The sequence below is a fragment of the Neopsephotus bourkii genome, unplaced genomic scaffold (genome assembly GCF_033783945.1).
Source record: "Neopsephotus bourkii isolate Nb327-2 ecotype Australia unplaced genomic scaffold, CSIRO-AGI_Nbou_v1 NB_993, whole genome shotgun sequence".
Classification (NCBI taxonomy): domain Eukaryota; kingdom Metazoa; phylum Chordata; class Aves; order Psittaciformes; family Psittacidae; genus Neopsephotus; species Neopsephotus bourkii.
The window spans coordinates 16,679-43,237 of NW_026901485.1; the positions used below are offsets into that span (position 1 = coordinate 16,679).

Below are 26,559 nucleotides of genomic sequence, written 5' to 3' on the forward strand. Positions count from 1 at the left end.
GACTCTAATTGTTTTAATTTCCACTCAGTGACAGTTCTTTGGATTTTCCAACACTGTGTGCAAACTCCTATTGGAGGATAGCCACATTCACAGGGTGTCCACCATTTATCCTGGCACACCTTACACCTGAAAGAAGCAAATGGATAACAATTGCAGTTCAATTTATTACACCTAATTCGTATATCCAGAGTGCATATATTATTTACATCAGCATATCTTCTATATTCAATATTGTGTGGTTGCATAAGTTTAGCAATTTCCTTCAACACACTTTGTACGATTCCATATATAATAGAAAAAAAGAGAAATAATTATAGCAAATATAAACAGCAATACACACTTTATACCAAAAGGTAATGCAGCAAAAAATCAAATAAAGTCTCTATCATTACATTATCTTTTCAGGGTTATCTTGGTGTCACCTGGAGTACTGATTACTTTCCAGTGGGATCTCGTCACTGGGCCTTTAATGTGACTGGCATGAGTCCATCCACGCTCAGCAGTTCGGACAGCTGTTTCTGTTGTAAGCAAAACAAGATAAGGTCCCTCCCAATTGGGTTTTAGGGTTTCTTCCTTCCACACTTTAATCAATATCCAATCCCCAGGTTTAACATTGTGAATTTTTAAGTCCAACGGGGGTCGTTGCACAATCAGTCCATGTTCCCAAAGCTTGTTACGATGTTCTGCTAATTGTGAAACATATTCGTTAATCACACGGTCTCGAATTAAAACATTTGTTTGTGGACTTTCAATTCTATAAGACATTCCATACACCATTTCAAACGCTGATATTCCTACATCTGCTCGGGGTCTGGTTCTGAGAATTAATAGTGCCATGGGTAGGCACTTAATCCATGATAATTTGGTTTCTATCATTAATTTAGTCAAAATAGTTTTGATTTCTCCATTCATCCTTTCAACTTTTCCCGAACTTTGCGGATGCCATGGTGTATGGTATTCCCACTTAATACCCAAGTTTTCTGTTAGATCTTTAATAATGTTTGACACAAAGTGTGTTCCCCTGTCCGAGTCGATTACTTCAGGTACTCCATATCGAGGTATAATGTGTTCAAGTAACAGTAAATCAAGAAAGAAAATAAGATATAAACGGATTTCAAGCATAAAATGTATACATAATTATTAGGGCAAAATACAAATGATTTTATTATGATTCATATTTTTAATTTTCTGTAACAAAAATATTTGGAATAATACCTTTCTAGTGAAATGTTTTAAAATAATCCCAGATTAAGTATTTTTCAGTAAATATTACTGATCAGGAATATGTGTGACAATATTCAAGATCTGACTAATTCTCTTTTACAGACACTAAATCACTATATCTCATAGCAGTGATACTACTAAGTGTCAGACTTAGAAATTTACTGCCTTAAAAGGACTGTATCTGGCAGTGGAGTCAGACGGAAAGGCCAACTGCAAACTCCTGCTTTCACAAACCCAATGAAAAAGCTGCTGTTCATATTTCTTGAGATAAAATCAAATATTAAACACTTGTACATGCAAACACAGGCACTTCAGCATAACAAAATTTCTTACAAAATGCTTACCTTCAAAAACCATTAAAAGCAAAAGATTTCCCTCCAATTATTAGAGTAGAAAGACTTGACCATTCCCAGAGTAAAAAAAAAATAAATAATCTTATTATCACAGACTACAGTCTTTCAAGATAAAATACAGACATTAAAATGTAAATAAAACTTTAATTAATTTCTTTTTTTTTTTTTAAATACAAATTATCAACTTTGTATTAAATTATCAAAAAGCAAAAGTAAGGTTATTAATTTTCAAACCATATCTGAATGAGTAAAATTGGAGATGAGGAAGTATCTTCGCCAGTTTGGAATCCAGCATCCATACAACACACAAGCCATACTAAAAGCAATTATTACATTTTACTTTTTTAAGAGTAGATATCAATTGGAATAAAAATGCTAGATTACCCAGATAAAAATTTAATCATAAAAAAATGAAATTATTTATCTTCATCAAAACATTTAATTTAGAAAAACTATTTCCTATTCATAGGCCAAATTATTTATATACAATATAGTGTATATATTACATAATTAAGTTCCAGGTTTTTTTTTTTTTGTTTGTTTGTTTTTTTTGTTTTTGTTTTTTTTTTTCATAGGCTTCAACAGAATGCTTAAATATTCTGGATTTACCCCAGAGTACAAGGGCTTTCCTCAGTCGTTCCAGCCACTCAGTAGGGCTTTCATCTTTCTTTTGAATTCCATTAAATGCTTTATTGATATTCTGGCCACGGGGTACTGCTTCTCTAATTCCCTGAATTACTATAGTTCTCAGGTCCTGCATATGAGTTCTATGCACCGGATCCTGATTATCCCAATTAGGTCTTTGGAGTGGCCATTTAATATCTGCTTGAGGTCCCTGGTCATGTTGAGCATCCCACAGTCTCATTCCTGCTCATCTAATCATATCTCTTTCCTCGGTAGTAAATAATTGACCAAGGATAGATTGCATCTCATCCCAAGTATAAAGGTTTGGTCCCAAAAATTGATCTAATCTTTCTGCTACTCCAAGTGGGTCCTCTATTAAGTTTCCCATCTTGGTTCTTTTAAAATCTCGTAGGTCAGCCGAGTTTAAGGGTACGGAAATATATCCGATCACAGGTTGAGGTCCCCCCATGGGTATTTCCCTTAGGGGGTACATCTGAGCTGCCCCTTTTTGACTTCTAGTTACGCGTCTAGGAGGAGGGGGAGACCCTTGTTCCGATCCTGGTGGGTGAGTGGGCGCTCTGGGGACCTCTGGAGGGGTTGCAGGAACAGGAGGAGGAATGTAAGGAGAGGGGGTTAGAAGGGTTTCGTCTAACTCTTCCTTCTTTTTCTTTTGTTTAGTTTTTTTTTATTTCATTCAGCGGATAAAGTCTAGTTCCCAGTCTTTCTAGCCACACTTCCGGATATTGACTCTCCTCCGGGTTAAGGAGGTTTGTTTTTTTTTTTATTATTAACCCAGAGGTTTAATTGCTGTCTTACCCAATCTTCTTCTGACCCATAAACTGGCCAAAAGACATTTTTAGAAATCTTCTTCCCTCCCCATATCTTAGTACAATATTCTATCATTTTCTGCTAATTGTCTAAGATATATGCCAGAGGGGTATTCTTAGAAATCTTCTTCCCTCCCCATATCTTAGTACAATATTCTCCAATTGTCTAAGATATATGCCAGAGGGGTATTCTTAGGTACAGTGGGTACCCTTCCCATGGGAGTCGAAGGCTTGCTGCCCTTCGCCCCCATCTTCTGGAATATCTACAAACATCCACTCGCTCACTCCCCTTGTTCCTGGCCCAGTCCCTCTCGGGAGATGGGAAAGCAGTACTTAAGAGTCCACACTCGCTTGGTTCAGTATATCGAACCTCTCACTCGTTATATTCCAGGAAACCCAATCCCGCCCGAACGGCAAACCCGCGAACAACTTCGCAATATACTTACGCGTCCTGCGTCTTCGTCCGGACTCCCGTGCACAGAATTTTTATGGGATTTTACCGGTTTTTCCTTTGCTCATTATTCTAGAATTTAGGTTCGTCGGTAAGGTTGGGGTAAGCTGTTGGTCGCGGGGCCGCGAAATGTCGCGGGGCGCCTCCCCGGAGGACCAAAGCCCACCATTCCTCATCCGAGTCACGGCACCAGAAAAGTTGTCATAAATTGGGACCACAACGGATCATAATCCAATTAAAATTTTATTAATTATAGCAAGTAGAATATGAGCAAAAACAGCGCTGGACGACAGGGGAGTCTGCGCTCCGCCAACTGCCGTAAAGAGCAGTTCAAGCAGCCCCTTTTTATACATCTTTACTTCCGTGTTCATGAAGTAGTGGAGGTACTCTGCGCATGCTTCACATAGTTGACCTTTTACTCATATGTCCTTTTATGGAGTTGTTATCTCACTTTCTTCCATTTCCTGGAGCATCTTGCAGTTATCTTCAGTTTGCACAATCGGTATCTGGTTTAGTTGTGTAAGCGATTGCGGTTATCTTATCTTGCGTAAGCTGTGTCCGGTGGCTGTTTGCATAAGCGATTTCATATCGTTTGTTGCCTAACCTTTACATTGGGCTTAACATAAACCTTAATAAACAATACCCTAGTCTATAGTTTATCACACTACGACAGTTTCTTGGCAACAACCAAAAATGTCAGTGTTTTATCAGCACTGTTCTCAGGCTAAAGTAAAAAACACAGCACTGCACTAGCTACTAAGAAGGTGAAAAATAACTGTTACAGCTGAACCCAGGAGAGCAGTTAATTAAGAAATAGGTTTGGAATTTTGTTTCTTTGGGACTTTTTTGTGTTTCGGGGGTTTGTTTTGTGGATTTTGTGGGTTTTTTTGGTAGGTTTTTTTTTTTTTGTTGGATTTTTTTTTTTACTTCCCTTTTTGTTTAATTCTTATTCTTCAGTCAGTTGTGGCCTTAATGTTATTGAGAGCTTGTCATAGTTTAAAACCAGTCAGGCAGCTCGTTCACTCACTTCCCCCCTTATTTCCTTCCCCATACTCTTGGAGGGACGGAGAGGAGAATTGTAAAGAATGCAACTCCCACAGGTTGAGATAAGAACAGTTTAGTAACTAAGGTATAACACAAATCACTACTGCTACCCTCAATAATAATAATGATAAAGGAAATAACAAGGGAAGAGAATACAACACCTCACCACCCACCGACCGATAACTTGCCCCCCCAGCCTGACCAAGCACCGACTGATACCACATCCAACCCCGCAGTCCTAACCCTTCCGGGTAACTCTCAGTTACATCCTGGGCATGACATGCTGTGGTATGGAATACTTTTTTGCTCATTTTGGGTCAGGTGTCCTCCCTCTGCTTCCTCCTGGCTTCCCCTCCTCCCTGAGAGAACATGAGGTTCAGAAAGTCCTTGGTCAGACTAAAACATCAATGTTATCAGCGCTGCTCCCAGCCCGAAAGTCAAAACACAGCACTGCACCAGCTACTAAGAAGGAGAAAAAATGACTGCTACTGCTAAACCCAGGACAGAGCTCTGGTGGTCCTTAATCTGTCTCGGAAGCAGGAATTTTCTGTGAACTTTAAGACATGATTGGATGCAATCAACTATGGGTGTCTTGTCAGGAGCTCTTCTGTGAAATGTCCTTATGGGAAGGACCAGACCTTCTTTATAAGAGTACTTAGTTCTGTGGTGCCTGCAGGTTTCCCTTCTGGAGATTTCTCATCACAGGGGCAGACCAGAACAGAGAACTTAAGATGTGGTGCACTGTGTCTTGGATCTGTCTGCAAACTGTCTGGTAGGTGTTGATGTGCTGACTACCTGAAGGGTTGGATTTACTTTGAGGAATGGATCATAATAAAGCTCTCAATTTCCAGGTATATTTACTTTGCAGAAGTGGTCCTTGATCCCCAGTGGAGTCTACTTTAGCTGCAGTTAGAGCCTCCTTAGCTTTCAGCAGATAGGTCAGACTGACAATCAGGGTGGTGGCAGACTGTCAGGTTGAGCTTTGGCAAAGCTGGAGAGATTTATTTTTCTGTACAGTCTCTTTGGTGTTATCAAGAGCTGTTGTCTTTGCTCTATAGAGCATAGATATACCTGTAGCTTGAGGAGAGGTGTTCCAAAATTGCACACCTTGAGTGCTTTCTTCTGTAAAAATACTAGAGATTCAATAACCAATCTAGCATCTCTTCCTGTTATTGCTTTTTCTGATTTAAATAATAAGCTGTTACATTGACAGAGCTTAAGCAATTACACAAGTCTTATTTGCTAAGCCATATACATCTAGAAGTTCAAATTCTGCTTTTGTCCATTCCTTCATTCAACTTATGTTCCCTGCTTTCTCTTTTCTGATGGTGGGTCATGGCCTCTCTGATCACATGCACACTTAAGGCCGCTTCTGAATTGCCCTTCTAAAGCAAGAAGAATATTGCTTTTTCCACCTCATACTACAGAAGGTCCAAAGCATGTAGATGGGTTATTTTGGTTTCTGGAAATAATAGCAAACCGTAATTTTTCATTAGATGTTCAGAATCCTTAACTAGATCCTACTGTGTGATCTCCCTCTTAGCTGAAGTCAGCACTGATTTCTGCAGTGATGGCTTTATTCTAGTGAGTGGTTGCACTGTAATGTGGCTGTAAACTCCTTAAGATGTTTGTTAGTTTTTAACTAATACAGTTTCATAGCAGTTTTTCTGGTTGTGCTAATATACCTTGCTTTCTGCACCACTCTTCACCCCCCTTTATTTGTGTATCTAGCTTTTCTCCTGACATCTTCATCTCCATGAGTATTCTTCCCAGCCTGAAAGTCTGCCTGGACCTCTCTGCTGAATATCTGATACTGAGTGATGTGCAGAGAAAAGTAGGTGGTTCAATTTATTGCTGGCTGGGGGGTAATGGCAGCAGAAGGAGAAATGGCCTTCTGTGGGATTGGTTCTGCTGCCTAAGTATAGGGATTCAACATTAATAGCTAAAAATGTAGAGATTGGCCTCAGCTATTTCACTGTAAAATGGCAAATGGTAACAATTCGGCTGGTTAATCCTGAGGAGCCTTCAGGATTATTTCTCACTCTGAGATAAAACTCTCACTTGGAGAAACCTGCCTCTGGCACAGTAGGATTGAGTCACCAATCAGCATTGACTCAGATAGGAGTGTGCTTGTTGAGGTTCCTCTGGGTGTTATGTTTCAGATTTAAATGGCACAGGCTTTATTCCTCATGTTATTTCCATTGTTCCAACTTTAGTTCAGATGCTAGGCTTTGTAGTCTGCACACACGTACACATGGTCTTCTCTAAAAGACCAGTGACTTCCTGTTTCTGATTCTTCCAGGTTTTGTATGTGATGGAGCTGATACAGAACCAAGAGGAGGGCAAAGCTTACTTCAGCTCCATCTCAGAGTTCCTCTTTACCCACCCAGTTCTAAGCTTTGGCATCCAGGCAGTGAGCCCCTGGTGGTTAAGGCACGCTGAAGTGCTCCCACCAGAAGAGGAAAGTGACAACCCGAATGTAGGTAGGTGGGAAGAGAACTTGTCTGCTGTGAGATCAGGATTTTTATCCCGGCTAGTTCTGGCTTTCTCATGAAAGGTTGTCTTGTGAAAATGGTTTTGGATCTTGTTGGTATTTGATTTATTTTGTGGCTTGTTTCATTAAGGATTTCGGTCTTGTGATTTTGGTATCGGTGACAGACTGTTATAACTAAGCAGGGGGCATCTTGTGGTTTGGGTCCTACAAGGCGCAGGGGATGTCTTGTGGAAATGGTTTTGGGTCCAGTGTGCTATCAAAAGCCCATAAGGGATTTGATTCAGTGATGCTGTCAGCGTGGGTCCCTGAATAGGTTAGTCGAATCACCCTCCAACACAGTGGGCTCTCCAGTTCGGTTCCCACAGTGGGACGCAGACAGGCTGGTCAGACACAAGGATCTCATCCTTCTTGGGACACTGACAGGCTAGTCAACTATAAAGGGTTCAAGGAAACCCCCCTATTACAATATGGTCTGAGACATAGGGATTAAGAAGTATTGCTTTTGATTCTACTGGTATTTGCCTTATTTTGTGACTTGTTACAGTAATGATTTTGATCTTGTGATTTTGGTACTGGTAACAGGATGCTATAACTGTGTTATTAACTGTTGTTTGTTTGGTTGAATTTAAGTCTCTGTCTTTGTCTCAAGTCTTGTAACTGTGTGGAGTATGTCTGGGGATCCCGTCTGTGTGTGTGTGAATGTGAGATGGATAATGGTAAATCAGCAGAGTGAAGAGATCTTGGAAAAGAATCCTTTTGGGTGCATTTAGGCACATTGGAAAGAACTTGGAGGGTCTCCTGGGGGCTTGGTAAATAAGAAAACACTGGTAAAATATTGTAACCAATGGTGGCCTTTGTATACTTTGGAAGATCAGGAAAAATGGCCTAAAACTGGAACTCTGAACTATAATACATTGTTACAATTAATGTTGTTTTGAGCTGGCAAGGAAAATAGGATGAAGTACTGTATGCAGATATGTTTTTCACTTTAAGAAATTACGTGGAGTGACAGACTGAATGCAAAATTAATACAGCTCCGCTATATCCCTTAATTTTGGCTTTGGAAAAGGACAGGGAAAAACTGAAAGCTAAGCTGGAGAAATGTTGTTCAGCCTGTGATATTGGGGAAAGATATCTAAAGTTAAAAAACAGTAATCAGGAAGAGAGGTTGGAAAGTCATGTATCACATACAGAGAGGAGCACCCTCTGTATCTGTCCTATCTGATATTGATAAGGAGGAAGAGATTGCTGTCACTGGCAACAAGAGGCACATTCAGAGTTAAGAAAGGGTTAGACCAGAAGTGCTGTTACAGAGGCAGGCATCTGCAGCCCCTGCAGAGCAGGGTGAGCAGCTGTGAGAAAAAAAAAAAAAAGGGAAAACCAAGGGGGAAAGGAGGGGAGCTCGAGCAGCTCCTGTGTTTGAGCGTGGGAGGAGGGATGTCCTGCGAAGGTGCGGGAGTGGGCTTTTCTTCTGTAGAATCAGACAGGTGTGCGTGGTATGGGGAGTTTGGATGTTGGAAGTGAGACTGCCCTGGGCAGGGGGGGAGTGCCATGGAGTGGCTCCGGTGACTGAACTGGAACTAAACTGACGGGGACCTGGGGAATCTACCCTAGCAGATCCACTGGTTACATTAAAACTAGGGACTAGAGGAAATAAAGTGGAATTTTAGTGGATACAGGAGCAACTTATTTGGTGTTAAATCGGAGAGAAAAGAATTCGTTACAGATGTGGGAGCTACTGGCCACCAAGAGAAAAAAAAAAAAAAAAGAGGCATTCTTTCTGAAACCTTTAAAGTACAAATTGGGAAAACAAATAGGAATGCATAAATTTTTATGCATGCCAAATTCTCTAAAATCTTTATTAGGGCGAGAAGCAACATTTAAGGAAGGCAAAATGGAATTCAGAGTTAAAAACAATCAATTAATTGCAGTTTTGAGTTTATCTTTAATTCAACAGAAAAGCAAAAAGGAGGACCTCCCTGAAATAGAAGAAATCCTTAATCAGGTATATGTGGGAGTATGGGCATCTGAAGTTCCAGGTAAGGCGAAAAATGCTTTGCCTGTTAAAGTGGAAATAAAAAAGGGGGGGAGCTTGCACAATCAGAATAAAACAATATCCCTTAAAATTAGAAGATAAAAGGGAATTAAAAAAAATTGATAATTTTTAAAATCATCATCATCATGGCTTGACTTCGCGAACGAAGATTTGGGAAGGGCATTTACCCACGCTTACTACAAGCGCGCTGGTGACTAAGAAGGCCAATGTGGGATAGGCAAATCCGGCTACAAAAAGCACAGCAGAAGGTCTCCTTGGGTGGAACAGGTGGGACACGATTCTTCCTGCGTTGTCTTTTCTCCTCGAGACTAGTTCTTCGTGAGCTCTCAAAGGAGTCAGCGGCATTATGTATGGTGTGCCTCCAAGTCTCCCGATTGGAGGCCAAGGTGGACCACTGATGGTAGTCAATATGGCCAAGGCTAAGGTATTGTTTCAGGGAGTCCTTGTATCTCTTCTTTGGGGCACCTCTCTTGCGGCTACCGGTGGCAAGTTCACCGTAAAACACGATCTTGGGGAGGCGGTGATCCTTCATTCTAGAGACGTGCCCTGCCCAGCGCAGCTGCAGTTTCAGCAATGTGGCCTCGATGCTGGTGACCCCTGCCTGTTCGAGGACAGTGACATTAGACACATAGTCAGTCCAATGGATGTTTAGAATTGAACGGAGGCAGCGCTGATGAAAGCGTTCCAGGAGTCGCAGGTGATGACGGTAGATGACCCATGATTCAGACCCATATAAAAGAGTAGACAATACAATGGCTCTGTAGACACTGATCTTTGTACTTTTCTTCAGGTGTTTATTACACCAGACTCTTTTATGGAGTTTTCCAAAGGCTCTATATGCCTTTGCTATTCTGTTGTCTATCTCTTTGTCGATCGTGGCATCCGAGGAAATGATGCTTCCCAGATAGCTGAACTGCTGAACTGTCTTAAGCTCTGACTCGCCGATGGTAATATGGGGATGGCGATAATCTTCTTGGGGTGCAGGTTGGTAGAGGACTACTGTCTTCTTCAAGCTGACTTCCAGCCCAAAAACCTCAGCCGCCTCCGCAAAGCAAGATGTTAAACGCTGCAGAGCTGCTTCTGTGTGGGCAACAAGGGCGGCATCATCAGCAAAGAGCAGTTCACGGACAAGATGGTTTAGGGTCTTAGTGTGGGCCTTCAGTCGCCTTAGATTGAATAGGCTACCATCGGTACGATATCGAATATAAATGCCGTCTTGTTCGTCGAGGTCTGCTGTAGCCCTTTGGAGCATCATGCTGAAGAAGATTGTGAATAAGGTCGGTGCGAGAACGCAACCTTGTTTCACACCATTGGTTATTGGGAAAGGCTCAGAGAGTGCATCACCATACCTGACTTGGCCTTGCTGATCCTCATGTAACAGAATAATCATTTCAGGAACTTGGGGGGACAACCTAATCGTTCTAAGATCAGCCACAAGCCTTTCCTGCTCACAGTGTCAAAAGCTTTGGTGAGGTCAACGAAAGTTACGTATAACCCCTTATTCTGTTCTCTACACTTTTCTTGCAATTGTCTGAGAACAAATACCATGTCTGTGGTACTTCTATTAGCCCTGAAACCACACTGACTTTCAGGTAGAAGTTCTTCTGCGATGGCAGGTACTAGTCTGTTCAATAGTATTCTTGCAAGAATTTTACCAGCAATGGAGAGCAGAGTTATACCACGGTAGTTTGAGCAGTCTGACTTGGCACCTTTTTTCTTATACAGAGTGACGATGATTGCATCACGAAAGTCTGACGGTATTTTGCCTTGTTCCCAACAGCACACAACTAGCTCATGAAATTTAGCGTGGAGTGCTTGGCCTCCATGCTTCCATATTTCAGGTGGGACTCCGTCAACCCCAGCTGCCTTGCCAGTTTTCACCTGCTGTATGGCCTTAAGAGTCTCTCCCATGGTAGGGGCTAAATCCAATTCGTTTTTCACCGGATGTTGCGGAATGTGCTGGATTCCTTCACCTTGGACTACACGATTAGCACTAAAGAGGGTTTGAAAATGTTCAGACCAACGATTCAGGATGGAGATTTTATCTGTAAGAAGCGTTTGGCCATCTGCACCAAGTAAGGGGCTTTGAACCTGGAATGTGGGTCCATACACTGCCTTCAGAGCCTCATAGAATCCTCTGTGGTCACCCAGATCTGCACATAGTTGAGTCTTTTCTGCTAGGTTGAGCCACCACTTGTTCTGGATGTCTCTAAGTTTCTGTTGGAGTTTGCTACATGCAAGACGAAAGGCTGCTTTTCTTACATGGCAGAGTGGCTGAGCGAGGTGTGCTTGATGAGCAGATCTCTTTTTTGTCAGCAGTTCCTGGACCTCCTGGTTGCTATCGTCAAACCAGTCTTTGTTTTTCTTTGAGGAGAACCCAATGGATTCTACAGAGGACTGCAGGATGCTGTTTTTGATATGTTGCCAAAGCGCTTCAGGAGAAGAATCTGTAAGTTGGTCTTCAAGCCTAGTTTGAAGGTTAGCCTGAAAGCTCTCCCTCACTGCAGCTATTTGAAGATTATCAACATTGAGCCTCCTCCTTGGAATGCCGCCCCTCTTAGGTTTGGGCTTGAAGTGGAAATTAAGTTTGCAGCGCACAAGGCGGTGGTCTGTTTGGCATTCTGCACTAGGCATCACTCTGGTCTGGCAGACATCACGAATATTTCTCTGGCGCACTAAAACATAATCAATAAGGTGCCAATGTTTAGATCGTGGATGCATCCAGGTTGTCTTCCAGCTGTCTTTCTGCTGGAAGATAGTGTTGGTGATGGTAAGCTGTTGCTCTGCACAGAACTCTAGTAAGAGACGACCGTTATCATTGCAGTTGCCAACACCGTGCTTGCCTAGTACTCCTTTCCAGGCTTCAAAGTTCTTTCCTACTCGGGCGTTGAAGTCACCAAGGATTATGATCTTATCTTCTATAGGAACTTTCTGAGTGAGGTGACGCAGGTCGGAGTAGAATTTTTCTTTTTCTGCAGGGTCAGCTTGCAGAGTTGGAGCATATATGCTGAAAAGAACAACGTGTTGCTTATTGTGCAGTGGAAGACGTAAGGAGATAATACGGTCGGAATGACCTATCGGCAAATTTTCAAGTTTGGAGGCTATGGAGTTTTTAATCATGAAGCCAACTCCAGAAAGATGACTTTCAGTTTTGGGTTTGCCTGACCAGTAGAGTGTATAGCCAGCACCATGTTCTTTGAGGCTACCTTCCTCATGAAGGCGAACTTCACTGAGTGCAGCGATATCAATGTTAAGACGTGACAATTCATGGGCAATTAGCGCAGAACGGCGCTCAGGACGCCCACTGTTCACTGTATCAAGCATGGTTCTGATGTTCCAACATGCGAATGTCAATCTGGACACACCTTTGGAGGCAGGTGTATGCCTTTGTCTCTTTGTTTTTAATTGACCGCAATAGAAGATGCCTGTTGGCCGCGGCTAGCCAACCAGGTGGAGGGGGAGATGAGCTTTGGTTAGGCCACCTTTTCTAGGCCTCTCTCCATATGGAGCAAGCAGTGCTGTCCTTGAAAAAGGCTGCTTGGTCATTCAGGATGCTGCCGAACAAGACTGTCATCTCCTGGGTCAGACTTGAGCGACCAATGTCCTGAACCGCCTGCATGCAGGGTTGGGTCTGCGACTTCCAGTGCACCTTATCACCTGCCGTTTCGTCCCTCGCCTGTCGCTGCAGGGCTTTGCAAGTGTGGGTAAACCCTTCGGGCCTGCGCAGTGGATTTATTTTAGGTGAGGCACAGCGTGCGCAGGACTGGCCTCACCCTTTACACCTGAGGTTTATCTGCCAGGGCCTAGCAAGCTTGGACAGTGACAGCAAAGTCCTCAGGTCGTAGGTTTAATTAGAGTATCCTTCTCTTAGATGGATGGCCTTACAGGGCTACACGAGCTCCATCTGCCCGGGTTTGAAGTTGGAGTTGTCCTTCTCCTAGGATGGTTGCCTGAAGGCTAGTGAGCCCATCCTGCCCATGGACACACTTTGTCTGACCCTTCATTTGAGAGCTGACTGACATGGGAGACCCTACCGGAAGCATAAGCCACCACCAGCATAACTCCCAACTTCACAAGGGCACGCAAGCTCTTTCCCCACGACAAGGGGGTGTCCGTGAAAGAGAATTTTTAAAATATAGATTATTAATTGAACGTGAAGCGGAATATAATACTCCTATCAGGACAGTAAAGAAATATTATGGGAAAAGTTGCAGATTGGTTCACAATCTCAGGGCAATCAACAAAATTGCAGAGGATATTTGCCCAGTAGTAGCTAATTCGTATGACTGATTGACTAAATTGAATAATAATCAGAAATGGTTTGCCGTCCTGGATTTAAAGGACACTTTCTTTTGCTTACCATTGGCCAAATAAAGCCACAATTATTTGCTTTCGAATGGTAAAATCCTGACACAGGAAGAAAATCTCAATTAACTTGTACAGTATTACCACAGGGGTTTAAAAAAAGTCCAGCAATTTTTGGAAATCAGCTAGCACGAGAACTAGAATCATGAAAGCCACCTGCTCAGACGGGGAATCTGTTACAATGTGTGGATGACCTGTTAATTGTTACAGAAACAAAGGAAGAATGTATCAAGTGGACAGTGGAATTGTTAAATTTTCTGGGACTGAATGGTTATCGGGTACCCAGAGAAAAGGCCCAACTAACCCAAACCCAAGTTTACTACCTAGGATATGAAATAACAGGAGGACCGAGAGAACTTGGAACTGCTAGAAAAGAAGCCATTTGTCAGACTCCATGACCGTTGACCGTCAAAGAGTTTCGGACATTCCTGGGAATGACAGGATGGTGCAGACTTTGGATCCATGATTATGGTGTTCTGGTAACACCACTATATGAACTGTTGAAGGGAAACCCTCCCTCTTTGGACTGGACTGATAAAGCAGAGGAGGCTTTTAGAAATTTAAAGATAGAATTAATGAGAGCTTCAGCTCTGGGACTTCCAGAAGTGACTAAACCTTTTTGGCTGTATTCCTGTGAAGAACAGGAAATAGCTTTGGGGGTCCTTGCTCAGAAACTAGGACCCTACAGAAGGGCAGTGGCATGCTTTTCAAAATAGCTGGATGAAGCGAGCAAAGGATGGCCTGGATGTCTAAGGGCTGTGGCAGCAGTTGTCATGAATATTGAAGGGGCTCACAAATTCACCGTGGGACAAAAATTACTGTACTAGCGTCCCATGTGGTATCAGCAGTCCTGGAGCAGAAAGAAGCCCACCGGTTATCTCCTGCACATTTTTTAAAATACCAGGCCACCATTGTAGAACAGGATGATATAGAAATTGTGGTCACAAACGTTGTGAATCCAGCATCCTTTTTGCAGGAACAATCGACAGAACCACTAACACACAACTGCTTGACCACCATAGAGACTTTATATTTGAGCCAACCAGACCTGAAGGAAAAACCTCTGGAAGATGCTGATTTTTGCTTTACTGATGGTAGTAGATTCATAAAAAATGGTAAATGAAAGACAGGATATGCCATTACCACCACTTCACGGGTAAAAGAAGCTAAACCTTTACTTGCAAACACCTCTGCCCAGAAGTCAGAAATAATAGCATTAATAAGAGCCCTGGAACTGGCTAAAGATAAAAGGATAAATATTTGGACTGACTCTAAATACGCATTTGGTGTTGTCCATGCACACGGTGCTATTTGGAAAGAACGTGGACTTTTGAACACACAAGGGAAACAGATTAATCATGCTACAGAAATTCTACAATTACTGGAAGCTGTTCAGCTACCTGAAGAAGTAGCTATTATGTACTGTAAAGGACATCAACAAGGTGACTCTGATAAGGAAACTGGAAATACTTTGGCTGATTTTGAAGCCAAACGAGCAGCTGAACAATCTCAAATCATGTCCTTAATCCCTGATGGCAAACTAACAATTGAAAAATCCAAACCTAGGTATTCAAAAGAGGACAGAAAATTGAGTGAGGATCTAAAGGGACAGGAAAATAAAGAGTGTTGGGTTTAGATACCTGATGGGCGAATTGTAATCCCCTATAACCGGCTCCAGAAGTTAGTTCAGGAAGAACATAATAAAACTCATTGGGGTAGCAACTCTTTGTATAAATATTTAGAAAAACAAATTGTAGGAAGGAATCTATACACCACAGATCAATTATTGACAAAACAATGTCAGCTATGTCTTAAGAATAATCCTAAGACTGAAAATAGAAATCAAACTGGGACAACTGGGAGAGGAAGTTATCTGGACAGCAGTGGCAAATACGTTTTTCTGAATTACTGAAAAAAAAAGGGGGTTATTGGTATTTATTGGTGCTAACGAATACTTTTTCAGGCTGGCCAGAAGCATTCCCTTATAGAATAAATAATGCAAAACAAGTGATTAAAATATTATTTAACGAGATAATAAGCTTGTTTTGGGGTACCAGAGGCAATTTCTTCTGACCGAGGCTCACACTTTAGTGCAAAATTGTTACAAGAAATTAGCAAAAAATTAGAAATTGATTGGCAACTACATGTTCCACATAATCCGCAGCCCAGTGGGCAAGTAGAAAAGATGGTTCATCTGATCAAACAACAGATTAGTAAAATATGTCAGGAAATGAATTTATATTGGTACCAGGCATTACCACTGGCTCTATTGAGAATTCGAACTAAACCCCGGTCAAAAGAAGAGGTTACCCATTTGAAATTTTCTATGGAAGATCATATCAGTCCCAGTTTAAAGGAGAAAGTCTTCAGGAAGAGGGAGAAGGCTATCTCCAACAGTTTCTGATCAATCTGGGAAAACAATTGGAGGAGATAAATAAGAGAATAGTAGGGACAAATAGCTGAAAGTCCTTTGTCAGATCTGGGAGTCCCAGTGCCGGAGATTTCATTAATGCCTCTTTCAGTTTCCTAAAGGTCTCTTTCTGCGATTTGTCCCAAACAAAGACAGGTGATTTTTGGGCCTCATACAGGGGTTTAGCAATGAGTCCATCGTCCATTATCCATAATCTGCACCACCCTGCCATGCCCAAAATTGTTCTTAATTCATGTAGGTTCCGTGATTCTGGAATGGCACAAATTGCTTCTATGCGATTTATCCCCAGCTTTCACTGCCCTTGTGAAATTTCACATCCTAAGTCCAACACAGTTGTGCATGCAATTTGTGCCTTTTCTTTTGAGACTCTGTACCCGTTCAGGCCTGATTGGTTTAAAATTTCAATGGTTACCTTTATACACAGTGACTCTTGTTCTGTTGCGATAAAGATGTCATCAACATATTGCAATAAGAGATATTGTGATCTCGGTACCTGTACTTTTCCTTGAGTGGTCCACGCTTCCAGTTCCTTGGCTAACTGGTTTCCGAAGAGCGTTGGACTGTTCTTGAATCCCTGTGGGAGTCTGGTCCATGTTAATTGTGTCTTTCGTCCATTCTGTGGGTTTTCCCATTCAAATGCAGTTTCCTGCTACTTTTGTCAAGAGGAATGCAGAAGAAGGCATCTTTTAAATCAATCACTGTAAACCATTTATACTTTTCCTTCACAGATGTTAACAACGTATAAGGGTTTGCAACCACTGGGTAGATATCTTGTTATCTCATTTATGGCTCTCAGATCCTGGACTAACCTGTACTCACTATTAGGTTTCTTCACTGGGAAAATTGGGGTGTTATACTCTGATTCACATTCTTCTAAAATTTGATATTTTAAAAATTTCTCAATTGTTTTTATAATTCCATATCTTGCTTCTAATGTCAGGGGATATTGTTTAACTCTTACCGGCCTAGCTCTATCCTTTAATTCCACTATTACTGGTTGAGCAGTTTTTGATTTTCCTGGGATTTCTGTTTCCCAAACTGTCGGTATTACAGCTTGCTCCACTTCCTCTGGGATTCAGCTTTGGGGTCTGTGCTAAGATTCTCATTTTGTTGCACTTTATGATAGTAGGTTGTGGTACGATAGAATTATTGATCATAAAACTGATCTGGTATGTGTTCTCATCACTGCCATAACCTCCATACTTTGGGAGCCATGTAATGGGAATCATTAACTATTACACCTCTTTTTTTTCCCTGCCTTGGAGAGCCACCCTGTGGAGGATACATGCTCCTGTGCTTTCCCCTCCCCCACCAGGCTATTTACAGTAGCATCTGAAGAATTTTAAAGATTTTTTAATATCCTTTGAATACCCTTGAAACCAACCTGGTCTTTTTGCTGGGAAGCAGCATGTTGCTGCACATTGTTCAGGTCTTGTTTAAGATTAAACAACTACCGAAGAATGCCACCAAGAGATCTTCCCTGAGGCTGGACAGTCATGAGCAGCAGGGTGTGTGGGATAGTATGGGCAAGTACCTAGGCCAGTGGGCACCTCCAGTGCTTTGGAACTTCACCCCTGAACAAGCGCAGAATCTGGGAAAACTAATAAAACATTTAGAAAAGGTGTGCTGTTGTCCTGGCAATACCAGAGAGGGACAAATGACCAGAAGTTCCTGGAGCTTGGGCTATGCCTACAGAACCCTGCTCAACACTATCCTGTACTCTCAAGGGGAAAAGGATGTCTCTGGATCTGATGGCAAAGCAACAGACAGTGCGGCTACTCCATCCTTGACAAGCGCAGCAGCTACTCCAACCCCAGTGAAAGACACTGCAGCCAATCCAACCCTGGTAGCAGACTCCAGTCTTCAAAAAGGGCAAGAAGGAGGACCCGGGTAACTATAGACCAGTCAGCCTCACCTCCATCCCTGGGAAAGCGATGGAACACCTTATCCTTGGTGCCATCTTAAGGCATATCAAGGATAAGAGGGTTATGAGGGACAGTCAACATGGCTTCACCAAGGGGAAGTCATGCTTGACAAATCTCGTAGCCTTTTATGAGGAAATAACACGGTGGATGGATGATGGCAGAGCGATGGATGTGGTCTATCTTGACTTCAGCAAAGCATTTGACACAGTCTCCCACAGCATCCTCGTGGCTAAATTGAGGAAGTGTGGTCTGGATGATCGGGTGGTGAGGTGGACTGTGAACTGGCTGAAGGAGAGAAGCCAGAGAGTTGTAGTCTATGGGGCGGAGTCTAGTTGGAGGCCTGTATCTAGTGGAGTGCCTCAAGGGTCGGTACTGGGACCAGTATTATTTAATATATTCATCAATGATTTAGATGAGGGAATTGAGTGTACTATCAGCAAGTTTGCTGATGACACTAAGCTGGGAGGAGTGGCTGACACGCCAGAAGGCTGTGCTGCCATCCAGCGAGACCTGGACAGGCTGGAGAGTTGGGCGGGGAATAACTTGATGAAATATAACAAGGGAAAGTGTAGAGTCCTGCATCTGGGCAGGAACAACCCCAGGTTCCAGTATAGGTTGGGGAACGACCTGTTAGAGAGCAGTGTAGGGGAGAGGGACCTGGGGGTCCTAGTGGACGACAGGATGACCATGAGCCAACACTGTGCCCTTGTGGCCAAGAAGGCCAATGGCATCCTGGGGTATATTAGAAGGGGGGTGGTTAGTAGGTCAAGAGAGGTCCTCCTTCCCCTCTACTCTGCCCTGGTGAGACCTCATCTGGAATATTGTGTCCAGTTCTGGGCCCCTCAGTTCAAGGACAGGGACCTGCTGGAGAGAGTCCAGTGCAGGGCAACTAAGATGATTAAGGGAGTGGAGCATCTCCCTTATGAGGAAAGACTGAGGGAGCTGGGTCTCTATAGTTTGGAGAAGAGGAGACTGAGGGGTGACCTTATTAGTGTATATAAATATATAAAGGAGGAGTGTCACGAGGATGGAGCCAGGCTCTTCTCAGTGGCAAACAATGATAGGACAAGGGGCAATAGGTACAAACTGGAACACAAGAGGTTCCACTTAAACTTGAGAAGAAACTTCTTCTCAGTGAGGGTGACGGAACACTGGAACAGGCTGCCCAGGGAGGTTGTGGAGTCTCCTTCTCTGGAGAGATTCAAAACCCGCCTGGACACGTTCCTGTGTAAACTAATCTAGGTGTTCCTGCTCTGGCAGGGGGATTGGACTAGATGATCTTTTGAGGTCCCTTCCAATCTCTAGCATACTGTGATACTGTGATACTGTGATACTGTGACGAGAGCAAGAGGTTTGGATTATCTGATTCACCCTTTCAGATCTGGAGACTGGGTTTATGTTAGGAATTTTTCAGGAGATCCTCTACAGGACAAGTGGAGTGGACCTTACCAGATATTATTGACCACCTTTACAGCAGTGAAGATAAAGGAGCAACCTGCCTGGATACATTATTCAAGAATAAAGAAAGCACCAGAGCCAGAGAAGACTTGGTGGATCGAAACTTCAGGACCCTTGCGTATGAAATTGCATCTGTCATAATTTGGACTCATATGATAACTGGTGCACAAGCTTGGGACCAGAACTTATACCTGAAATTAGTGCAGAATGTTACTAATGATTTTAATCGTAGTGACTGTTGGGTGTGTGCACAGTTGCCTAAATCAGGAGAAAGCATAGATCTCCCATTAATTGGAGTTCCAAGGCCTAACACTGTCTCATGGACAAATTTGTGGGTGAACACTAGCAATCTGTATTTGAAGGAAAGTTTAACATTTAGAATAGTTAATCCTAACCCAGATAATGAATATTACACATGTGCACAAAGATGTATTACACCAGGAACCAGGGTAGGAGATCATGCTTGTTTAAATGCCACAGATGTAGGTCACCATTCAAATTGCTATCATACTACTAATATAGATGGTATTGTAATTCAGTGGTGGCCTGTTTCTCAAGGGAAAGGATGATATTGGGTATGTGGAAAAAATGCTTATAAGATTCTACTCCCAACTGGAAGGGGGCATGCACCTTAAGTGCTGTAATACCCAATTTTACTATTATCGACAGGTATTCTTCTGGGATCTGGATCAGAAGTTTTGCTAAACGAATTAAGAGAGGGTTTAACCCTATTATTGAACAGCACACTGCATTTCATAGTTTTGTAAAAAGTCCAATTCCATCTTTGGGAGTAAGTGAATTAGAGAAGGTAGTTGTAAATATATCGGCAACCATAGGGGAAATGGAAAGTAAAAACATTGATATAATCCAGGCAGAACAACAAGAGATAACTAGCCTACTACCTAAGGTGATATTATAAAACAAAATGGCTGTAAACATGTTAATGGTATCACAAAGAGGGGGTTGTTCCATAAGCAGTGAAAGTTGTTGTTCCTATACAGACTAGAGTGGCAGATTTGAAACAGATCTGGAGGAAATTTGGAAACAAACTAAGATATTTCATGCAATGGCCATGGATGACACCTCCTGGGGTATTGAAGAAATATGGAAGAAGTTAACTTCATGGTTACCCAATCTCTCCTGGTTGAGGCAACTTGTTGCAGGAATATTGGTGTTAATTATTTTAATATTGATTACTTGTGGTATGATACAATGTTCCCTCTGGTGTTGTAAACAGTCTATGATAAATTATGAAGATTGGAAAAGGAATGAAATTAAGCACCAAGTAGAAATGGGAAATTATTTCAAAAAGACTTTTGATGGCAATGGTAATACATAAAATGTTGCAAAAGAATTTGCAAAAGGACAGAAAAGAGGGGAATTTGAGACAAGAGGGCACAAAATGGAATATAGAAACCTTTAGAATTAGTTTTAAGTAATGTTAAGTTTGATGGCTTTGTAACAGTAGCAATGGAAAATTACTGAGGTGCATGATACACAGAGAAAAAAAATAGAGTACAACTAGAGAACACACTGAGAATTCTCACAAGATAAATCATTATAGTTGACATAGTTTTAAGAAAAATAGTCTAGAAGAACAGTACACAGGGATAAGGAGTATCTGGGAACTGCAGGTGTCCAGGATGAGCTACAGTTAAACTAACTGATAAGTAGGAGGATAGAAGAATTATTATGTCTCTGGTGCTAACGAACCAATTAAACTGGTATGAGCATGTACTGCACGTGCTTCAAAGGCTTCCAGAAGTGCTGAAGATTGTTGGAAGAAGTAAACGACCCTCAGAGACCACCACCATAATTCTGTACACATGCAGGGAACTTTCTGGAAAGTTATGTAATCCATACGTAGCCTCAGCATACTGTATATGTATGTATGCCCAGGGACTATAAAAGAACGGCTTGTGAGGCAACTGGGGGAGACACATTAGGAGGGCTACCCAGATGGGACCTCGCGGGCATTGCTGAGGCGGATCGCGTTTCAGTCCTGCTCTAGCCGGCACCGAGAGATTCTCGGGGAGCTATCGACCGCGACCGACCTCCGCTGCTCACGACGGACCACTGATATGGTAGAACCCCAACCAGATTAAGAAGCACCCTGGTGTGGAACAGGCCATTGTCCTTGGAGAGTCCAGTGCATGATATTCAGCCAGGAGATCAAGTATACATCCGAAACTGGAATGAAGAGCCGTTAAAAGAGCGGTGGGACGGACCTCGTCAAGTACTGTTAACAACGTTCACTGCAGTAAAGGTAGAAGGGGTGGACTCTTGGATACATTATACACGAGTGAAAAAGGTCCCGAAAGTCTGGGAATCACAGATATTGAGTCCCACAAAACTTAAACTGAAATGTAAACAGGATGTCTAGATTTTTCTATAAAATTGTGGTTATTGTCTGGATACTAATACCATTGACGGTTGTCCCCTTTCTGGAAAACACGCAAAAAGGAGATGTTTTGACACAGTTTGTCGGGCAAAATGCCACTCTGATCTGCAGGTTTGCTAACACCACTCAGATAGGATTAATGTCAGTAAGAATAATCTGGAAAAAGGTAGACGAAGTCTCTCAAAAATCGGGTCTAATTTTTGATAGCCAGGATGAAAGTCAACTGCAGAATAAATGGGAATCAAAGGTTGAAATCGAAAATAGATTGCACGACCAGAATTTAGTTGAAGGGGAAACAAAATTGAAATGGTTCAAATTGACCCTTGAAGACCAGGGCAGATAACAATGCATAATAAGGACAAACAAAAGTGTAGACTATGGAGAGAGGACATTAATTGTCAATGCCATGGGAAAAAAAAAATCAGCAAACCTAAAAATCAAAAGATCAGTAGATCCAACACAAACGATCCTATCATATCGTCGAGATCCTGAGGAAAACTTAATGTTAGGCCTAATTAAAGATTTTGCAAAGATGAAAAACACGAGTAGAATAACGGCATGCCTACCAATACCAAAGGCAGCAACCCAGGGGAGAGAACAGCGTCTCTCTAACCCTAGAGGAAGAGGATTTTGTAATCCAAAAGCAGGAATGAATGTAGAAAGGTTAGGATATAATCAACGTGCATACTGCAAGCAGGAGGGACACTGGAAAAATGAATGTCCATTAAGGGGAAGACAGTTTGTGTCCCCCGGGAATTTGTTTTATCAGATGATGCAGCTAAGGCGATGGTGCTAGGAGAGTTTGATAACCAAAGCTGACTAGACAGGGCGAGAAGTGAAGAGCCCCTTGTGAAAATCCAATTGGGAGAGAAAGAAGTGAAACTTTTAATAGACACAGGGGCTACCTATTCAGTTTTAAATGCTTTACATGGAAGGTTAGGGGAAAGAACTACAACAATTGTGGGAGCCACAGGGAAGGAGGAAATACGACCATTCTTGAAGCCCCTGGATCTGCGACTTAGAGGAAAGGAATTAACACACAAATTTCTATATGTACCTGAATGCCCCATTCCCCTTTTAGGACGGGACTTATTGGCCAAATTGGATGCAGTGATTATTTTTGAAAATGGTGAATATAGATTAGTCCGGGATCTGAGGGTAATAAATGAGAAATCAATTACAGTTCTTTTGCATTCGGTGTGAAACTATAACCTCGTTGGAACAGTTGTTGTGGATCAAATATTATTGTCATAATAGCTGATGAGAAATATACCTCTGACCTGCCAGAGAGGGCAAGACCGGAGGGAATCAGTGCTGAAGCTGGAAGGGTCTGCCAAGGGCTGCAACCCCTGGGGCTGTGACCGCTGAGCACTATGATCCTGACCGGACCTCTTTTGGTGATGGTTCTGTTTGGGCCCATATAGGCAAATGTTGCAGCTGATAAAAGTGACGACTGTAATGAATGCATTACCACAACTAGACGAGGGAGAGTAACCTCTCAAATACTAGTCTATCACACCATGTATGAATGTAAAGGAACAATAATTGGCAATTGTATACACAACCAAACTCAACACAGACTTTGCAAAGAAAGAAAAATAAAATAGTTTAAAACAGAACTTGGACACAATTTGGTCAATGAGCATTTTGCAGAAATTGCAATATATCAGGAATATATCTTGGTGCCTTAAATGGACAGGAAAGCAAAATGTAGCAGAGAATATAGACATCGATGATTTGCTGTCTATAAATAGGGTTAGTTGGGATGTTATCAAAAACGCTCCTTGGTGGAATTGTACCAAAATTTTAGATTGTGACACGGACCCTGAGGAAATCACAATACCTCCAGTTAAGATTGCTTTAATGGCAGGATGTGCATGCCGGGGACTAAAATCGGAGGAAAAGGAATACAGGTCCCAATTAGCAATGAAGATTGTAAATATTCTACGGTGCGTAGTATAGGACATTTTGTTTGGGCAGCAAGTGTTGGAACCTGGACTACTCACCTACCCATAGAAGGCCCAGTTAACAAAAATCACCCTGGGATTACCAACTCTTTGTCCAATTTGGAAAAAGTCACCAGTAAAAGACAAGTTAGAAACCCTGCAAATTCGGACAAAAAGAAATGTAGATGATGATGATGATGATGATGACACATGGCAGAAGCCCTCCGCAGGAGTTAAAATAGGGTGGCTTTTTGAATCTTTATTTGCACAAATAGCAGCATATCGAAATAGAGAAATGATTGACAGACTGATAGGCCAAACAAAAAGATTAGCCAGGGTGATAAAGAAAGGATTCAGAGATTTAAATTTGCAATTACAAGCAACAACTAAAATGACTTTGCAGAACAGAATGGCATTAGACCTGTTGTTACTTAAGGAATATGGTGTTTGTGGATATTTGAAAGGTAGAATAGATCATTGTTGTGTTCATATTCCTAATGTAACTGCAAACATGGAATATGATATTTCCCAGTTGACCAAAGTGGAACAAGAAGCAGAAAGAGAAAGGAAATATATTGAACAAAATTGGATTGGGGCACTCTTTGATAGTTTGGGCCTTCACCTTACTGGATAGATCCGTTCCTTCTTGCAAACTGTAGTCGTAATGATGATCGTGTTTTTAATGTTATATCTGATGTATTTTTCTATTCGAAAGGAAATAGCCCAGAGCAATGCATGGACCCATCGAATTATAGGAGCAGTAACTAAAGAACATCCAGAATCTCCCACACCTCCTCCTATTTATCAGGAAACAGCTACCTAAGGGAATGAAAATACTTAACTTAAATTGAGTGAAGTATTTTCAAAGGGGGGAACTGTTAGAAAAGAGTGAAGTTTTTAAGATAAATAATCATATAAAATGATAGGAACGATTATATTTGAGAGGTTTATAAATCAATAGTGAGATTTTGTAGGTTAGAAAGAGCTATAATTTTGCAGTTCCGTCTGCAGTCCGGTATCGTGGTTAACCTGTAACCAGTGATACAATGGTAGTCTTGGTAGCAAGAGCTTATATAACCATATATGGTGAAGGGTGTATGGGTGAATTTAGAGAGATATATTGTGAAATTCTATCCAAGCAGAACCTAGAAATTACCAGAGGTAGTCAAGGGAAAATAGAACAATGCTGGCATCCACATAATGGTTGGGATATGTCCAGAGGACAAAAAGGTGAAAAGAACAAGCCGAGGAAGACTTCTTACTTCATCCGAGGAAGACTCCTTACTTCATCAGGACGACCACCAGAGGGGGGCTGCTCAAGCGCAGAAGAGGCTGATGTCATAATAGACTGATGTGGCAATCCTTAATGCATATGTATTAGTTAATGATGCAATCTGTATTGAATATGTATTAGTTATGTAACCTTCAGTGTATAAATTGCAAACGCAATGTGACGAGGTCGAAGCCAGATTTGGGCGCTTGCCCCTGGTTTCCCAGCGCTGCAATAAAGCACCTCATATAACCATTCCGGTGGTTATGTGTCAGTCCTTACGCTAACATTTTGGCTACCCAGATGGGACCTCGCGGGCATTGCTGAGGCGGATCGCGTTTCAGTCCTGCTCTAGCCGGCACCGAGAGATTCTCGGGGAGCTATCGACCGCGACCGACCTCCGCTGCTCACGACGGACCACTGATATGGTAGAACCCCAACCAGATTAAGAAGCACCCTGGTGTGGAACAGGCCATTGTCCTTGGAGAGTCCAGTGCATGATATTCAGCCAGGAGATCAAGTATACATCCGAAACTGGAATGAAGAGCCGTTAAAAGAGCGGTGGGACGGACCTCGTCAAGTACTGTTAACAACGTTCACTGCAGTAAAGGTAGAAGGGGTGGACTCTTGGATACATTATACACGAGTGAAAAAGGTACCGAAAGTCTGGGAATCACAGATATTGAGTCCCACAAAGAGTAAACTGAAATGTAAACAGGATGTCTAGATTTTTCTATAAAATTGTGGTTATTGTCTGGATACTAATACCATTGACGGTTGTCCCCTTTCTGGAAAACACGCAAAAAGGAGATGTTTTGACACAGTTTGTCGGGCAAAATGCCACTCTAATCTGCAGGTTTGCTAACACCACTCAGATAGGATTAATGTCAGTAAGAATAATCTGGAAAAAGGTAGACGAAGTCTCTCAAAAATCGGGTCTAATTTTTGATAGCCAGGATGAAAGTCAACTGCAGAATAAATGGGAATCAAAGGTTGAAATCGAAAATAGATTGCACGACCAGAATTTAGTTGAAGGGGAAACAAAATTGAAATGGTTCAAATTGACCCTTGAAGACCAGGGCAGATACCAATGCATAATAAGGACAAACAAAAGTGTAGACTATGGAGAGAGGACATTAATTGTCAATGCCATGGGAAAAAAAAAATCAGCAAACCTAAAAATCAAAAGATCAGTAGATCCAACACAAACGATCCTATCATATCGTCGAGATCCTGAGGAAAACTTAATGTTAGGCCTAATTAAAGATTTTGCAAAGATGAAAAACACGAGTAGAATAACGGCATGCCTACCAATACCAAAGGCAGCAATCCAGGGGAGAGAACAGGGTCTCTCTAACCCTAGAGGAAGAGGATTTTGTAATCCAAAAGCGGGAATGAATGTAGAAAGGTTAGGATATAATCAATGTGCATACTGCAAGCAGGAAGGACACTGGAAAAATGAATGTCCATTTAGGGGAGGACAATTTATGTCTCCAGGGAATTCTTTTATGGGATCTGATGCAGCTAAGGCGATGGTGCTAGGAGAGTTTGATAACCAAAGCTGACTAGACAGGGCGAGAAGTGAAGAGCCCCTTGTGAAAATCCAATTGGAAGAGAAAGAAGTGAAACTTTTAATAGACACAGGGGCTACCTATTCAGTTTTAAATGCTTTACATGGAAGGTTAGGGGA

The 26,559-nt window shown here is 42.0% G+C and overlaps 1 protein-coding gene across 1 annotated transcript; it reads left to right on the forward strand.

Annotated features, from left to right (window-relative positions):
* The first annotated feature begins 5,229 nt into the window (after positions 1-5,229).
* On the forward strand, positions 5,230-7,092 carry LOC133215632 (enhancer of mRNA-decapping protein 4-like). Its single transcript, XM_061359726.1, has 4 exons — positions 5,230-5,295; positions 6,255-6,357; positions 6,826-7,002; positions 7,081-7,092. The coding sequence occupies exons 1-4, from the start codon at positions 5,255-5,257 to the stop codon at positions 7,090-7,092; spliced, it is 333 nt and encodes a 110-aa protein (XP_061215710.1). The 5' UTR covers positions 5,230-5,254.
* Positions 7,093-26,559: the final 19,467 nt, after the last annotated feature.

Bases quoted from the DNA above. Each gene is read 5' to 3' on its own strand.
- LOC133215632 (XM_061359726.1), top strand. From the start codon at position 5,255: ATGTGGTGCACTGTGTCTTGGATCTGTCTGCAAACTGTCTG. The intron at 5,296-6,254 runs GTAGGTGTTGAT...TTGTGTATCTAG, and splicing joins ATCTGTCTGCAAACTGTCTG to CTTTTCTCCTGACATCTTCA. The intron at 6,358-6,825 runs GTAGGTGGTTCA...TGATTCTTCCAG, and splicing joins TGAGTGATGTGCAGAGAAAA to GTTTTGTATGTGATGGAGCT.